General features: G+C 46.6%; 1 protein-coding gene across 1 annotated transcript in view; it reads left to right on the top strand.

The window, feature by feature from the left end:
• SLC6A5 (solute carrier family 6 member 5) overlaps positions 1–18,178 on the top strand; it is a 53,322-nt gene extending 35,144 nt beyond the window's left edge. The window contains exons 11-16 of the mRNA XM_030333768.1: positions 1,595–1,707; positions 2,456–2,587; positions 3,536–3,635; positions 11,040–11,140; positions 15,655–15,822; positions 18,023–18,178. Of these exons, the coding sequence (XP_030189628.1) occupies positions 1,595–1,707; positions 2,456–2,587; positions 3,536–3,635; positions 11,040–11,140; positions 15,655–15,822; positions 18,023–18,178 (770 nt within the window). The remainder of the gene's footprint in view (positions 1–1,594; positions 1,708–2,455; positions 2,588–3,535; positions 3,636–11,039; positions 11,141–15,654; positions 15,823–18,022) is intronic.
• The last annotated feature ends 207 nt before the right edge of the window (positions 18,179–18,385 follow it).

Here is an 18,385-nt window from a genome sequence, read left to right on the forward strand (position 1 = left end):
GCTGTCGCCAGAGCACTAAACTGGATTCCTTGGTGTTCTGCATTTGAGACCTATTTTGAACTGTAGTTTAATACAGACTTTTATGGTTCACATAGGAAGCCTTCGGAGGCTGGCTGTGCCGTCTGTTCAATAAATGCATAAAGTGGGGGTATCTTAAGCATTCAAGGCTTTATATTTTAAATACCCCAAGGCCCTCGGCAACATTAGGAACTAACAACCTGATAAATTCCAGTTTAAAAAAGTGCTGTTATGCTTGAGTTATAAAAACTCCAGGTGCTACAATATCTGATTTCCAAACGTGCGGTGGCTGTGGATTAACCTGGCATTCGCTTGTCTCTGCCACTATGATTTAGTTTTCTATTTACAAGGAAATCTGTAACTGCTGGGTCTTTAGCGATCGTGGGTCACAGTAATCTTCCCAGTGAGGCTGCGAGGCAGGTAGGAATGTCTGGCAGTCTTTGTGAGAGCAGAGAAATGGCAGCTCAGACCTCCTCTGCCAAGGCCACGTGTTGTATTTGCTGAAAACCCTGAATCAGAACCGCTAGTTTCCAAGTTCCTTGTCCACTCATAATCACAGTGAATAATCTGTGGGTTCTGATGATGTGCGAGGCATTGGTCTCAGTGCTGTGCCTGTGCTGTCTCATTTGTTCCTCGTAAACACCCTGTGAGGTATTTTTGTTATTCCCATTTGACAGATGGGCAAAATTAAGGCTTATAGAAATGAAATGGCTTGTCTTGAGTTGCATAGCTGGAGTCCTAGAGTCTGAATTTGGACCTGGATCTGTCTGACCATTAGAGTCCAATTTCCTTTAACCTTTACACTGTGTCTCACAGCTCCCTTTCCCCAACTAATTACCTGTGGATTGATGTAGCCCTGTCTCTACCAAGCCTTTGAAGGCAAGATAATAAAAGCAGTAGATGGATTCATGATTTATGCAAAAGATTTCTCCTGGAGGAGTGACTAGGAGGAAAGACTGTGAAAGGCAGGAAATGATGTCATTCTTGGTGTGGTCTAACCTAGTGCTGGGTTTCTCAACCTCAGCATTACTGACATTTGGGTTGCATAATTCTTTGTCATGGGGACTGTCCTGTGCATTGAGGGATCTTTAGCAGCATCCCTGGCCTCTGCCCTCGAGGTGTCAATAATCATCCCCACCCCAGTAGTGAGAGTCAAAATTGTCTCCAGATATTGCCAAACGTCCCCTGGGTCAGGGGTGGGGGCCTAAACTCACCCTTGGTTGAGAATCACTGTTCTACAGGGTAATTATTATATATGCTCCCCCAACTCATCAACACAGAGATGGGGGATTTTGTGGCATATGTGTGGGATACAGCCTGGCCTTGGAGTCTGAGTTTCTGCTGTGGCACTATTTTTAGCCTCACCTCTGAGTTCACTGAAGTGTGGGTCTGATTCCCTTAGTCCTTCCCTTCAAGGAGTTTGACGTCTAACTGGGGAAATGAAAGGAGATGAAGAAAAAAAACCAGTGGAAGCAGCATATAATATGTCTATGGAGAGGCCCCTGTGGGCTTCCTTCCAGGAGGAGGGGGTCTGGAGCTGGGCCTGTGTGCAGTCATCTGTCTTGTTCCTTTTCAGGACCAGGCATCGCATTTGTGGTTTACCCAGAAGCCTTAACCAGGCTGCCCCTCTCTCCGTTCTGGGCCATCATCTTTTTCCTGATGCTCCTCACTCTTGGACTTGACACTATGGTGAGCCGCGTCCCCTTATCAAAGGAAGAGCCTGCCCGAGGCCCTTCCTGAAGACCCCCTCGCCTGCTTCCTCTGTGCAGCCTGTGGCCAGGCTGGCCTTGGTGGTCTCTGAATGTTTCCCCGAGCAATGTAGGATGGTGAGGTACCTGTCCAGGGCTCAGGACAACTTTGTATTCATGGGTGACTCGTGGGGTCGTGCAAAGAAGCCGTTCCCTCTCCTTCCCTCCACTCTCCATGCAAGTTTTAGCCTGTGGACTTCCATCTTTGGTGTCACTTTGCCAATGCAAATTCTGTGGGGCTGGATAAGGGGGAATAATATGAAGCCGATTTTAGGGAGATTGCCGTGGGGCTGAGACTGCCACAAATCTTGCTGGCAGGGGCTCAGACTTTAGTGGTTGGCACAAAGAGGGGTTTTCCTCAAGTTGAAGATCAAATTCGAGGTAAACTGGAGGAAAGGAATTTACATCTCATGAATACCAAGTGAAGCTTCACATGTCCTGACGGATGAGTGTATGCAGTCTCTCGGGGCTGGATATGCAGTTTCTAGAGCTCACATCCTTTTGGATTCCCCTTGCTGGCCTTGTGGGTTGGACCCCAACAAAGCCTTTTAGATCCATCAGGGGAATGCAGTCCTAGGAACCAAACCTCATGCAAATACCTCTTTCCCTGGTGGGAAACACAAAGGACCTTGGGAACCTTTTGGGTTGGGTGGTTTGTCTCAGATGCCCCTCTCCTGGCACCGTTCCAGTTTGCCACCATCGAGACGATCGTGACCTCCATCTCAGATGAGTTCCCCAAGTACCTGCGCACACACAAGCCGGTCTTCACTCTGGGCTGCTGCATTTGTTTCTTCATCATGGGCTTCCCGATGATCACTCAGGTGAGCTGCCTGCTGGCCACAGGCTTGGGGTGGGGCACGTGGGGGCCCGATGGCTATCTGCTCGAGACTCTTAGTAGTAGCCGAGTCACTGCCATTCCAGTGTGGACAGCACCCAGTCATGAGGGATTCTGGCCACAGATAAAAACCCGTCACCTTGGCTACTAGTGTTACTTGTAGCATCTTCATAATTGAGATGTCGCTTCCCTGAGCCAACAAGGCAGGTGTGTCCTACTTTTAAGAAAAGAGAATACATGAAAATCCAAATTTACTGACCAGAGAAATTCCCAGTTGGTTACTCCTTACACACAGGAGTCAAACAGCTACTGGATTCCTTCTAGTCCTGCACGTTAGCTCGCTCAGTATACGTATTGCTTTTGCTCTCTCTCTCTCTCTCTCTCTCTCTCTCTGTGACCTTGAGCAAGTCACTACTTTGGGCCTTAGTTTCTTCATCTGTAAAATGATGAATTGGCATAAGATTGTCTCTAAGCTTCATCTGTTATGGAGAGGCATAAAGAGCAAGGTAAAGGTGCAGGGGGATGTGTGAGGAGTGCCCAATGACACCTAAAGGTCATATGAAGGTCAGGGGAGTGCAGATTTAGGGGTAGAGCTGTCTATTGCTTAAGGCAAAAATGAAACCATCTGCCTGCTTTCACATATACGTCTTCAGATGTTGACCTTTGCCTTTTAAGAGTGAGATGTTAGATCACTTTTCTGTGCTTGTTTTATTGATTGGCTCAGAGTCTCTCGAGGAATTGCTTTGCTCACATGGCAAGGCCCCCAGCCTGCATACTAGACTGGGATTAGGTTACCACTGTGGAGGGGAGGGGAGAGCCTTTGACTCCTGCTTGTATCTGACTCTCCTCCCCACAAGGCAAGGATTGGCTGTTCTAAGTGGGAAGAGCCAGGATCCAAGCCCACTGGTGTTGATCGTTTTCTTTTACCTACCAGGGCGGAATTTACATGTTTCAGCTTGTGGACACGTATGCCGCGTCCTACGCCCTCGTCATCATTGCCATTTTTGAGCTTGTGGGGATCTCCTACGTGTACGGTAAGGAGATCGCCATGCTGACTGCCAAGGGAGGACTTAGTGTCATAAGGCATCCGTGGCAAGTGGGTTTTCCATATTTAATAAGATAATGACAGGTTTAATTGCGGCTCTTTGGGAAACATAAGAGGGCTGCACCTTTATTTCCAAATTTGCCTCGGGACCACCGTGATCCGAATTTAACTGAGAAGCAAAAGGTGGCTGATGGTGAAACTCAGAAATCCCTCTTTGTTTCAGAAACTCCTAAGACCATGCCTTTGGGTATGGTCTGACACGTGATGAGTTAGGATCTGTGGACGTGGCCAGATTAGGGAGGAGGAAAGCTGCTTTGCAGGTGTGAAATTATTTCCTGGTCTTGCAATCCTCATCGAGCTTGAGGCAAGAAGTAGCTTCAAGGCTGGGCCTCAGATACCACAATGAGAAAAGAGACCACCAGGCTCGCTGGTCTTAGGAAACTTTATTAACATAATGGAAGTCTGTGATGCAAGAACTCAATCCGAGCTTTTCCCAGGAATGAACTTCCAGTTTCCTTACAGTTTAGTCTGTCCTAAAGTCTGTGCCATGTTATCACCATGGCAACCTGCATCCCGTAATTAATGGGGGCTCTTATCAAGAACAATAGGAAGGTAGGGCAGCAAATGCCATCTTTGCCTTTTGTGTGGAGGTGCTTGTGCTTGGTGGGGGGGTGTCTCACCAGGGGATCTCCTGGCCCCCTTGTGTGCACTGCCAGTCACACAAGCAAGCCCTACTGGGTTCAAGGCACTAATGACTTCTCCGTACCTGGAAGTCTTAGAACCATCCACAGACTAAGGCCTCCCTAACATAGATAAGGTCACCAGAACCCGGAATGTGAACAATGCCAGTAGAGACTATTTGTATATTAAAACCAAAAAGACATAGGAGCATGCTCTAAACTAAAAAGAAATGCAGGGTATCACTTGGAACACACGATACACATAAAGGACAAATGTCTGGAGGAAGAGGGGTCAGGCCAGACAACTCTGCAGAACTCCCCCTTTCAATTAAAGCTGGGGGCCCAGAAAACTTCACTGTACAGCCAGGTATCTATCGTTGGTAGGAGCATCTTGCTTTTAACGCAGTTGTTAACTTCCTGCCCAACAGGTGCTCAACAGCTTCTTGCTCTCCTGAAAACTTCATTAAAATGGAGGGGTGGTGGTGATGATCACGATGTGAAAAGGAAACGTCTTGGGTGCAAAACTTGGGTGCCCCAGAAACAGGAAGATACTACAGTCATTTGGGTGTTGGTGGAAGGGACATTGGTCTCAGTCTAGAAATCACATCCCCGTTGCCGGGAGAGTTTAGTTTCTGCTGGCCAGAGACACGGGGCCAGCACTTTGGGCGGAAAAGATAGCCTGGAGTCCGCAGTGAAGGCTGATTGAGGACCTGCCGTTGAGTCAGGGTGAAGTGTCAGAGAGCCTTCTACCTAAGCAGACACTGGCAGGAACCCAGTCAATGTACCACTGTGAATCTTAGCTCTGTGCCCAGACACCAAAGGCTTTGCCACGGAGAGGCAAGAAGAGGCCCAGAGGCCCCCTTTTGGAGACTCAGCCCCTCATGGTGGTCCGCTGGCAGAGTCAGGACGGAACTTCATTTGCAACCTTGGACCAAGTGCAGAGAGCTGTCTCGACCTCCTCTACTCTGTGTCCTTACTGCCAACTGCCACAAAAGGCACGCTTACACAATTCGATTCTATAAAACAGTGCTTCCCAGTGTGGATTACATACATCATGAAGATAGAGGCCTTTAAAATTTTCTGTTTTTAGAAGTGAAATTGCGCCCCCTCCCCATTATAAATCTGATAGTAGATTTCTTGGTCCGGAAGGAAAAATAAACCCTGAGTGCCTTAGTCCCTGAGCTGTGCTAATTTTTCTGGGACCATCAAGAAAATTATCTGGACTCTAAGAGAGCTGGCGCTCAGCAGCCTCCAGAACCAGGCTGACTCTGTGTTGAGCTCAGGGTGAGCGCAGTAAGTGGGCATGAACCTCTGATTTGGACCTGGATAGAATTTTAAGATTTTTTTTTAAGTTTATTTATTTATTTTGAGTCAGGGAGGGACAGAGGGAGAGGGAGACAGAGAATCCCAAGCAGGCTCTGCACTGTCAGCATGGAGCCCGATGCAGGGCTCGAACTCACGAAACTGTGAGATCATGAGATCATGACTAGAGCTGAAACCAAGAATCAGACACTTTACTGACTGGGCCACCCAGGTGCCCTAGATCTGGATAGAATATTAAGAAGTGAATCTTAGAAGAAAGGAAAAGCCTGAACATGTATATAATTTATACTCCAGAAAGTGGTATGTTCTTTACTCAGATGATGAGGCCAGACTAATGCAAAGTTAGTCTTAGGCCATTTAACATAGACCTGTGAAGAATGAAAATGAACCTGCCTGATGTGAGGCTCTCCCTTCCTGACTAAGCAAGTGAATGGCAGAGATTTGTGTTTTCTTTTTGGTTCTAATAGTCTCTAGACTCAAGATTCCAGAGGAGGAAGAGGTCATTTGAACACATAAAATATGGTGGGTGTACTTTGCAAGTCTTATCTTTGGATTTGAGTAGCTGATTCAGGTTCTGCAGTCAGGATTCCTCAAAGGCCAATATCTGGGTTTGCGGGATCCAGGTTGATCCCTTTAAGAGATTTTTAAATAAATAGAGTCACTTGGAAAAAATGATTTGTACCTTCCTGGAGCTCATCAATTCAGGAGACTTCTGTCTGGGGGACCTTGTGCCTGAACTGCTATCACAAAGACCTCCTGTCTGCTATCTGCTAGACTCTACATTGTGTGTTTCCTCTAAGTTGCAACATGTTAAATTATCTTGCTGTGTTTTCAACTTTGGTCAGTTACTTGTTCCATATCTCAGCCCCCAGACTGTCTTTCTCCACATCCTCATGAGGGATGTTAGATTCACACCAAACAGTGGCTTTTACGTGATGGAATATGTCCTTCTTCAATTCTTGTTACCCATCCTGCAGGCCGAACTCATCGAGGGTTTTGTAGTACAAAACAAAACAACCAAGTCTCTCCAGAATTCTACGCATGCAAGCTTAACTTTGTTCCTCATGACTCCACCTTCTTTAAGAACATTGTTGACTGAAATGTCACTGTCTGCCTCTCATTCAGAGTGCAAATTCCCCCAGCAACATTTGCTGGGGCTCAGTAAACAGGAAAGACAGGCTGCAGTCCATTAATAACTCACACAGGTAAATGTGTGAGTAAATGAACAGGTATTTATTAGGTGCTTACTGTATGTCCTGTGTGCTCCTAGGAAGGTGGGGAGGGATATTCAGTGACTTGCCAGCTAGCTCCAGGAAGACTAAGGCCACTTCACACTTAACATTGAGAGTAAGGTCAGGACTAAGCTGCACATCCCCGGTCAGGAGCTTTTGCTGCCCAAAGATAAAGGAGGGCCAGAGTAGCCAGGAAAAATCTCAAGAAGGTACTGTCTGAGAGAGAAAAAGATATAAAAGAAAATAAAGACTGAGATTTAGTGAGTGTTGAGCTTATTGGTAACCAAGGTGGGAAAAATATGAGCTAACACATAGGGTTTTGGCTTTTAGAGATGGGGCCTTCATTATAAAGGAGTAATTTGAGGTACACACAGTGCCAGAGACCTAACTTGTGGGACCTAGTACAAAGTGAAAATGTGGAACCCCTCATTAAAAATGTACTAAGAATTTCAAGATGGCAACCAAAGACCATTAATCCAGGGGCAGCACCCTTCTGAGTGTGGGGCCCAGTACAAGTGCACAGCTCACTTGCCTGGAGGCCAGCTATGGCTGTGGCACAGGAGGGAGAGCAGCCCCCTGAAGATCATGTTTAGACCAAGGGCAAGGGTATGGTTTATAAACACAGAAGCCACAAAGCTGCATGGGTGAAAATGATTGGTTGGTTGAAACAAGTTTTTTATTTCTCAGTTTAGGGTTAGTTGGTTATAAGGAGCTTGTGGGAACCAATTTCTGAGCCCCAAATCTGTTTGTTGAGTCTAGAATAGTAGCCATGATTTACCACATTTTTCCTGCTGTTTTCCTGCTAACTCAGTAACAAGCAGTTGCTCAGATCCCTTTTGGAGCCTATCTTACCCCTCCAGACTCGAGATCATGCAGCAGGCAAGTCCCTATGCATATGCCCCAGGCTCCATGAACAATTCTTTTATCAAGAGTTAGGCTTTGGTGACTGGGTGGCTCAGTCGGGTAAGCATCTGATTCCTGGTTTCAGCTCAGGTCATGATCTCAGAGTCTTGAGATCAAGCCCTGCATTGGGCTCTGCACTCACAGTATGGAGCCTGCTTGGGATTCTCTCTCTCTTTCTTTCTCTGCCCCTCGCATGCACTGTCTCCCTTTCTCTCTCTCTCTCTCTCTCTCTCTAAAATAACAAATAAATTTTTAAAAAAGAAGAGTTAGGCCTTGAGGGTGAGGGGGATTTGGGTCAATGGAAAGAACAGAGCAGGAAGAGGAAGCCACATAAACAACGGCCTGAGAGGAAGGTAGCCATTGACACAGTAAGGGACCCAGGTGGAGACTTGGGTGAGTTGGCCATGGGATGGGTATCACTGGACTGGGTTTAGAGCCAGCAGAGGGTAGAAGGGTTGGAGAGCCTGATCAGGAATGAGTGGGAGGCAGGAGGACGAATGCCTGGTGGCTCTCAGCCTGTTCTCCTGCACTATACCTGCAGGGCCAGCCCACAAGTTGGCAGAAGGGGCAGACCCATCATGGGACCTGGAGCTAGTGGGAGGCCAAGGCCAGGTGTCCAGAGCCCTCATGTGAGTCCCAGAGAGGGACATGACTTTCCAGACACTGAGCTGGCCCTGGAACCCAAGCCTCCTCCCTCACCATCCCAGCACCATGCTCTCTGCATCAAACTCTGCCTCTTGCTGAATCTGAGCAGCCCCCATCTGCCCCTTCCTACAGTTCTGCGTCTAGCTCCTTTACCCCTCTGAGAAAGCTGGAGTGCTCTTTACCACCATCCCTCTCCTCCTATAGGAGGCCATCTCTGTGTCTTCCTCGTGTCTAACCCTGTGCTCCATCAAATCAGTTTCCCAGTCAAGCTGTACATCATCATCTCTTGGGGATGGTCTATTGGAGAGGAATAATCTGGTAACAGAATTGAAAACAATAGCAGAAACTTCTAGAATCTTTTTTTTAAACACTCAGGCTTCCTTCAGTGTCTTATGTCTATTTTTCTGGGCCTTAGCTTTGATTTCTATTCCTTTGAGTTTCTCCCCTCACTGCTCGGAGAGGCCACTCATTTGAAGGCATTTGATAACACTAAAGAACATGCACAAATAACAAATCCAAAGAGGGTCAGGTCAGCTGCTCATGGCATGAAGTTCTTGCCTGTGAATATAAGGAAGCAACCTGGGCCTCTTTGTGTCATGGATTGACCTCTCCAGTCCCCCCAGCAAACCAACAAAGGCTCAGAAACAGAATACCTTTCCTGAGATCACACCGTGAATTAGAGGCGGAACAGGGGTTCAATTCTTAGATCCTAACTCCCCATCCAGCACTCTTTCCCTTGTACCACATTGTGATTGACCCTGATCAGGGTTTAAGATAGAATAGGAAGCTCAGCTGCCACCTGAGAAACTTTAGAGTGAGTTGAGAACAGCTGTCTTTGGTGAACCTCCCACACCGTTCCCAGAGCAGGCTGCTCTATAGCTAACCTCAGGCTTGGCTGTCCTCCTTCATGGCTGCTGTCAGCAGGGCCTGGTGATTCATGATCACGAGAGTTAGCTGACATTCTGGGTCTGGGCTTGGCATGGAGTAGAAGCAAATAACAGGAGCTGAGGACTATGGAAGGTCTCAGGATCCATTATTTTGAGGATGATGGCTAGAGTGGACTTTTGAGGGTAAACTTTAATATTGAAGTATAACATCGTGTACACAGGAAGGAACACAAAACCGAGTGTACAGCTGAATGAATTTTTACCCCCAGGTAACCAGCATCCAGATCAAGATATAGAATATTATCAGGGTCATTTTTAAAAAAGGGGTTGAGATGAACTATTTTGTTCCTTGAAGGAATACCAGTGTCTGCTTTCTACCCCAGCAAGAGATTGCTTTTTCATATCACATTATTCTTTCCTGCTGCCATGCAGCACAGAGCAGGCATTGAGGGGACAAGGCTAGAGGATAACTCTGGGCTGAGGTGGGGACAGGGGCACAGGTCAGGTGAAGGCAGCTCGTACAGGTGCTACACAGGGAGGGGATGGCCAAGGGTAAGAGATAGCAAGTGAGGACTGGAAGGGGAACCCCCAGAAACTGAATCCCCCTGCTCCGCATGGGGCTAAGGGCAGAGGACCCAGAAACCTAAGGAGGTTGGGAGAGCCCGGGAACTGGAGGAACAAGTGGCCAATGTCTCAAACAAGAAGGTCTCAAGATGTGCAAGGGATTATTCCTGAAAGGAGGAGGCATAGTGGAAATGGGGGCTTTCCCCGAGGAGTGCCTCTGCTCCTCTTGACTTGCAGGGTACCTACTTTTCACATAAATGACCAGAGGATAAAGGAATGGGGAGATTTAAGCTGAGGCTCCTGGGCCCCTGGTCAGAACTACTGACTCACTGAAGCTTGAATTCAGGGAGCTTTCCTGTCCCATCAGCATGGCGACCCACACTTGGGGGAAAGCCATGCTTCTGATGAGCTCAGGAAACAATGTGAGAAGCTGTCCCTTTCCAAAACCTTACTCAGTGGCCCCTCCGTCCAAGGAGTAGCTTAAAGGTCTTGGTAAACTGTGAGTGTGTGGGGATGGTAGTTATGTGTGGCCATGAGAATGACCATCTCCTCTGCTTGATACTTCAGTGAAGTTGATCGGTGACCAGGACAGCAGTCCTTTGAGCTCCAACAGAGTGGGCAATGGCCGTTGCCATCTTACACAGAGTGAAGATAAATTGGCTCATGGAAGAGTGTCCTTGGGAGGGTGTGGACAGAAACTAATATGTAGTGACTCTCACTCTAAATCCCAAGGCTTTCGTAATACACTGTGCTTATTGACCACGATCGTAATGGATTTTGCCGAAGTTGTTGCTAAGCACATAAGGCCATCTGTGAAAACAGCCGCACGGGTGACTATGCCTGGCTGTGGCAGTGCTGAGACGCCTGGGCTAGACTGCAACTGAGCTTTTTAGATGTTACCTTGGGATGACATTTTTGACCCTCACTGCAGAGCATATTTAATATCTATTTAAATGTTCAGTTTGCCCTAATCTTCCTGGCAGCGAATCATTTGTCTGATGGTTTCTTGCATAATAGGGGTCATGCTGACACCAGTCTGGGGCCATCCCTAGCCAATGGCACTTACTTGAGTGAGGGCCTCTAGACCCTGTCCTCTACCCTCCCTTCCCCCAACCCCCTGCCACTGCACCTCATGCTGTCTCCACTTGTCTATTTGCAGGCTTGCAAAGATTCTGTGAAGATATAGAAATGATGATTGGATTCCAGCCAAACATTTTCTGGAAAGTCTGCTGGGCATTTGTAACTCCAACCATTTTAACGGTAAGGATTGCACGCTTTATCATGTAGTTGGATCTCGCCTATGTATGTGGTGCTTTACGTTTGAACAAGGTGTATTATTCTTGCCTTCCAGAAGAGGAAACTGAGGTTCAGAGAGATCTAGTGGCCCACCTGAAGGTGCTTAGCGGTGACTCATGCAGTTTGGAGCAACCTTACAGAACATTTCCTCATGTACTGTTAGCAGATTACAGTCACATTTCCCACATGCTACCCACGGTCCGGGCTCTGTTCAGAGAACTTTATGTGTGTCACCACATCTCTCCCTCACAGCAGCCTTGCGGGGCTGGCGTTGCAGTCGCCTCCATTTCACAGATGAGGAAGCTGACACCCAGAGGCTATGTGACTTACCTAGCACTGCACACCTAATAATTAGCAACCACCGCCTGGGTTCGAGCCCAGGCAAAAGGCTCCAGGACTCTTGCTCTTAACCACTACTCAGTAGAGCTGCTCTACAACCAAGATAGCATAAATTAGACCTTTATGGTTCACTTTTATTGTTTTTTGAGAACTATCTCATCATCCTCAAGTGTGACAATGACATTTTGAGATCATCTGACATTCATCTTTTTAAAGATCAGAGCCCTTCATGTGTCAGTAAATCTGCATAGGGACTTGCATGCACATCCCGTCCCTTCCTTTATTGTGATACAGGCTGAAGGCTTTGCCTTAATTCACCCTCCAAGCACAGTAATTGACCTCGACCTTGCCTTTCCTCCGCTTCCCCGGCTTGTGATGGGTGTTATCAAAGCAAGGCGGCAGGAAGCTGGCTGTAGTTCTGGTTGCAGCCGGCAGGTGGCAGTGGAAACCAGATTAAGACCGTTGTTTAACTTCAGCACCAGAAGTAAAATTGTAAAGAAAATATGTATTTCCTTTTTTTTTTTAATTTTTTATTTATTTAAAAAAAATTTTTTTAACATTTATTTTTGAGACAGAGAGAGACAGAGCATGAACGGGGGAGGGTCAGAGAGAGGGAGACACAGAATCCGAAACAGGCTCCAGGCTCTGAGCGGTCAGCACACAGCCCGATGCGGGGCTTGAACTCACGGACCAGACCGTGAGATCATGACCTGAGCTGAAGTCGGACGCTTAACCAACTGAGCCACCCAGGCGCCCCTCTTTTTTTTTTTTTTAACTGTCACAGAGTGAATTTTAATCAAAACACCTCAACTGATTTCCGAAAAGACATAAGTTTAGACAGAAAAACCATTCAGCATTTATCTCCCTCTGCACTGACATGAACACCATACTGAGAGGCCCACATCAATGCTCACATTTTAGAGGCGATAATTTGTCAGAAAAGTCCCACTAGATCTGGGGCACGAGGGGTGAAAAGAATCAAAATGGATTTTCCAGTTTCTTGAGTTTAGGACTGAAATGTATATGAAGAGCTCAGATTTACCTAATTGGTGGGGGGTGGGGGGGGACTTTGAAACTCTCCTGCCTGGGGGCATTCTCTGGCTCTCCTGAGCTTCACCATTTCCCCCAGTCACCACCACATGATTTATTCTTGGGTGAAATCAAGACCTGACTTTCCTTCCTGTCTTGGAAGAGATTAAGCTTCAGAGAATTTTATTATATTTTGCAGAAACATATCACATAAATATAAGAACCGGCACCACCATTTGTGGAGGTCTGTTTGAAGGAAGGCACTTTGCCCCTAAAGCTTCCGACCACTCTGCTTAGTGGGTGATTCTTCCCCCCATTTTACAGTTATGTGAGCTGAGGCCCGGGGAGGCTAAGGAGCTTGACCGAGGCCACAAAGCTTTCAGGAGGCAGAGCTGAGACTTGAATCCAGGGCTTCTAGGCCTCAAGCCCACACTCTAATAAATTTCTAGAAACTCAGTGCTTTCATTTCTAAGTGGAGTTTGGCCAGTTTGGAATTAAAATAATGCTAATCTCTGTGAGCAGAGAGTCAGGGAAAAGAAATTGCAGGGACTTGCTATGTTTTTTGAGAAAGTTTCTCAACCATGCTGTGCTTTCTTGATTTCAATTATGAAACTCCCATCAGAAACCTGTAGAGATCCCAGAAAAGCTCCTGATCCAGATTCCCCTTCTGTGTTTGGGAGCTATGGACAAGTAGAAGCAGTCAAATCCATTGTCAACTGATGTACCTCTCTCCTTCCTTGGCTGCCATCAGCAAAATGTCAGGGTGGGCCTGACTCAGTGCTTAAATTATTATCTCTCATGGCCAGGCTTGTCTGAGGCAGGGTTTTATCAAAGTTAGCTAGGCAGAGGGAAATTTATGGCAAGAACAGGTGTGCACACATAAGTTTGATGTGGAATTTGTGCAACTGGAAATGGGTACCAAAGGACCAAGCCTAACACTTATTTTTTGCCACTTGCCCTCTGTAAAGCGAATATTTGTGGTATGCTGGAATGAACTGAGATTATGGGTTTAAATAACTTAGAAACCTCTGAAATGAAATTGATCATTTTTATATGTGCCTTCTTGGATTTATAGAGCTATAAATATTCCCCATGCAATTATTGTATACATAGTCAGATCACGTTACTGAATTATGTGCACACATAAGCAGATGTATTGCTATTTATATAGTAAATGAAATGGAGTAACTTACCATAATTACATTAGGCCATACTTCCAATAGACTGGTTAATAAAGTTTATAACTCTAGGGGCAAATGTTTAAAAAGGGGCCTAGAGTAAGGCATCTCTTTCCGTAGGAGCAGCGTTTTCAACAGCAGTCTTCAGGCTCATGTTGCTTCAGATCAATACATTGAATTATTGTTGCATTGAAATAATCACTTGGCCCAGCAGCCTGGGCTTTGCAGCAATAATATAGATATGCCTTACATTTGTATAGTGCTTCATGCTTTTCTAAAACACTTCCATATATCATCTTTGCTGACATAATTCCCTCCAATCATTTTTGGGCCATTATTTTACTGCTTAAGATAGAATGAGATGTGTGGGGCGGTTGGGGGGGGGAAGGCAGGACTTATGTCATCGTTATTAGGTACATTATTCTCGGCTGCCACTATATTGCCACTATGAACATGGGCAAGAACACAGTTTCTCAGGTCAGTGCTCCCCAAAGGTGTGGCAAGAACAGTTAGAACCCCTGTTCTGTCTTTTCCAGTGCCTCTCTTTGTGTTCCCTTGTTCCCATGGGTGTTCCCTTGTTCCTTCTCAGCTGCTCTAAACTTGCTTTCAGAGGGTGCTCATTGCTCCTGCCGAAGTGTGCAGTGATGCAGATAATGGGCAGAAAATGACTCATCACCTCTCTTCAAATTGAGAGGGGACTTTTGAGTAAATATCAGACCATTGTTCCCAGAAAGCCCCTGTGTGTTGTGTACGCAGTGTGAAATATATCCATTTTATAGCAGAGAAGTCTGAGACATGAGGGTCCCTCCTCTAGTTAGCAGTGGAACCGAGATCAGCCTGCTGGCCTCTTGGCTCTTGGCCCACTGTTGGGTGACATGGCCCGTTCATCTTGAGTCGGTTGAGAGTGCGCTGTGCACCCACTCTATGCCCCATGGTTTATTATAGGACTCAGCTTCAGGCTCAGTCACTGCTTGCCAACCACTCCTGGCCTCACTCTGCCAGCTTTAAAGGCAGCGCCTGGATACGGGCCATTCCCCATTCAAGGAGAAGTCAAGGTAGATTCAACTCATTTATTTATTTATTTTTGTTTTTATTTTTTAATGTTTATTCATTTTTGAGAGAAATTGAGAGAGAGAGAGAGAGAGAGAGAGAGAGCGAGCATGAGTGGGCTGTCAGCACAGAGCCTGACGAGGGCCTCGAACCCACAGACCATGAGATCATGACCTGAGCCGAAGTAGGACACTTAAACGACTGAGCCACCCAGGGACCCCATCAACTCATTTCTAAAAATATTAAAATACATACATTTAGGGGCACCTGGGTGGCTCAGTTGGTTAAGCATCCGACTTCAGCTCAGGTCATGATCTCACGGTTCGTGGGTTCAAGCCCCACGTCGGGCTCTGTGCTGACAGCTCAGAGCCTGGAGCCTGCTTCAGATTCTGTGTCTCCCTCTCTCTCTGCTCCTCCCCCACTCAGGTTCTGTTTCTCTGTCTCTCAAAACTAAATAAACATTAACAAAAAAATTTTAAATACATACATTGAATGGATTCTTTCTCACAACAAAAGCTTGATTATCCACTATAGAAAGTACAGACAACCCTTTAAATACGCCCAGCTCCACGCATCAGTCCCCTTGATGTAAGGCCCTTACAGTGTCTTCACAGCCTGTGTGTGTGTGTACCCATACACGTTGCTCAGTTCTGGGAGATGGCAAATGCAGCTGGCCAAGTGTGTGTCATCTTTCTCCTGAAATTCAGTTTCTTCATTTGGAAAATGGATTATTAATAATACCTCTTTCAGGGTTGGTCTGGATATAACATGGGATCATAGATAGGAAAGCAGCAAACTGATGGCAGGGGCTCAATACCTGGCTGTTAGGAATGAACACTTCGCATCACCAGCCTAACACATGTGTTTCTCTTTTCTTCCTAGTTTATCCTTTGCTTCAGCTTTTACCAGTGGGAGCCCATGACCTATGGCTCTTATCGCTACCCTAACTGGTCCATGGTGCTCGGATGGCTGATGCTCGCCTGTTCGGTTATCTGGATTCCAATTATGTTTGTGATAAAAATGCATCTGGCCCCTGGCAGATTTATTGAGGTAATTCCATCAGCTCCTTTTCCCTGCCATCCCCTCCCCAGGGAGAAGCTCTCAGAGCTCCGTGCATTAAAAAACAACAGATTCGGTAAACTTATTCTCCAGGGAGACTTGGTGATTAAGTGATCACAGTTGCCACCGTTTCTACTAAACCCGTTTTTATTATGTATTATTCCTCTAATGGAGAGACTTAGCCGATCCACAGGCCAAGCTGTTATGTTCTTCCTCAGTGCCCTGGCAGCTCTGGGGAATAAGAGGTCATGTCTCCTTTTTCCTGGAGTTCCCCTCCCCCTCTCCCCTTACCCACAGTTTACATCTGATATCTGGTTTTTAACCACACGTCAGATTCCCGCTTTCCTGATGTGCATCTCTGTCCAAGTCTTCTCCCTCCAAACATCTATTCCCATTACGTTTTAAATCACTACCCCTTCCTGTTGGACTGGTATTAGGATGGCTGAGGGGTCCAAGCTCACAAACATGTCACCATCCCCATACAATGTAATGAGAGGTCCGGGGCATGGCTGGTGTGAGGTGAGACCTGTCCTTGTTAATCCCTTGATGGATACTTCCTTCATTTCTAAAGAAAAAAAAAAAAATCCCCACCCTGACTCCAGGCTGTCTGGGAACGCATTGCCACTTGTTCAGCCACCAGTGAAGTGTGGTCAGGCTTTTGTTACTTATGAGAAGTCGCTGGCTCAGGCGTGCTAGGGATAGATCAGCACTGCCTCTGTCTTGAAAATCCAGAGGTTGGACCTTTTGGACCAGACCGGTGCTCCTCAGGGTTTGGCCCCGGACCGGCAGCATCAGCACCACCTGGGAGCTTGTTGGAAATGCAAATGAGCAGGCTCCAGCTGGCTCCACTGAACCAGAGGTGGGGAACGGGAATCACCCCCCCCCCACCCCCAGTCTGTAGTTTAACCAGCCCACCAGGTGATTCTGATGCACACTCAAGTTTCAGAGGCCTTGGGATAGACCAAGGCAAAGAAACACCTGCCAATAGAGGGCAGCGAAGAACAGGTGTATGGGCTTGGCTCTTGGTCAGATTGAGAAGAGGAAGAGAGGTCTCCGGAACATCCCACAGAGGGGGTGGCTTTTATTTTCAATGGACTGAAAATGGAGACAGAGTTGACAAAGGGAATGTAGGAGTCTCCTTACTGAAGCGGTATTCCAGTTTGCATCCTCAGGAAATTGTCTGCTATCCCCTTGAGGTAAATTACTGTGGGCCCCTTTACCCCCAGGGCTGTCTCCCTCTTGCGCCAGATGAACCTCCCACCAACTGACCCAGAAATCTCATTCCCTTTGAACAGAAGCTAGTGTAGCCTCTGCTACTTTTGTCTTAGGCTGAAATTCCCTAAACTGATGAGTTGGTTCTATAAATTTATTATGGTTGATTTGGGACACAAAGGTTGCAAACTGATGATTAAGGGGAGATTAAACTAACAGCTATAAGAAATAGCTTCACTTTAATAGGTAATAAACATATAATTGTTCCCCCTTATGGAGTCTGAAATATGTTTTCTTAACTTTTTTCTAGAAAATTTTCCCATCACATTATGTTTTCTGTAAAAAGTTCAGTTGAAGGATCAGAGACAGTCCCATTATTTCTGGCTCACCTACACTGCTGAACCGAGTCAGGAGCATATATTTTTTGTCAACAGATAATTAAAATCTTTGCTCACTCTTGGCAGTGTGTTTTTGGGGTTGTGTTTTTTTTTTTTTCCCGGCCATTTATATACTTTGGGGAAATATGCTAAACAAAATCCAATTATTTTGATGTAACAACCTACTGTTGGGACTATGGAACAAAAGTAACTGAGCGCGTGTCTTTTACAGACTGCGTCTGGCAGTGGAGAGAGAAGCTTGCGAATTCTCTTCATTTGGAAGGAAAAAATGTATAATTAAAATCTGGGTCCTTTATCCTCTGTTAATCTTGTGCAAGGCAAACTCTGAGCAATTGTTATATTGCTTGCAGGGAGATGTAAATAACTTCAAGCGAACCAAAGCACGTCTCCTCTTTAACGTCCCTTGACCTCGTTAATTAAGAGGGCTATCTTCCTAACCGCTTCTCTTGGCCGGGGACCTCTTGGCTTAAGGAAGGTTCTGGCAAAAGTGGTGTCAAGCAGTTTGGGGATAGATGGGTGGTGCCTAGGGGAGGGGTGGCGTGTTACTTCTGTGACCCTGTGTGTCTTTGGCTTCTTTGCAGAGGCTGAAGTTGGTGTGCTCGCCACAGCCGGACTGGGGCCCGTTCTTAGCTCAGCACCGTGGGGAGCGTTACAAGAACATGATCGACCCTTTGGGAACCTCTTCCCTGGGACTCAAACTGCCAGTGAAGGATTTGGAACTGGGTACCCAGTGCTAGTCCAATGGCATGGGATGGCCCAGACTTGATCCTGTTTTTCCCCTCTGCCTCCCCTAAGGTTTTCCCCGGCTTTCTTCCCATTTTCTTCTCTCTCCTCACATCTTGGTTCATGTCCATGCATGAGAATGGTTATATAGAAAAGTAGGACACGGTGTCGCATGCTGTAGTGAGGAGCTAGACAGACCACTTGAGGCGCTTTGCCTGTGT

The sequence above is a fragment of the Lynx canadensis genome, chromosome D1, assembly GCF_007474595.2.
Source record: "Lynx canadensis isolate LIC74 chromosome D1, mLynCan4.pri.v2, whole genome shotgun sequence".
Classification (NCBI taxonomy): domain Eukaryota; kingdom Metazoa; phylum Chordata; class Mammalia; order Carnivora; family Felidae; genus Lynx; species Lynx canadensis.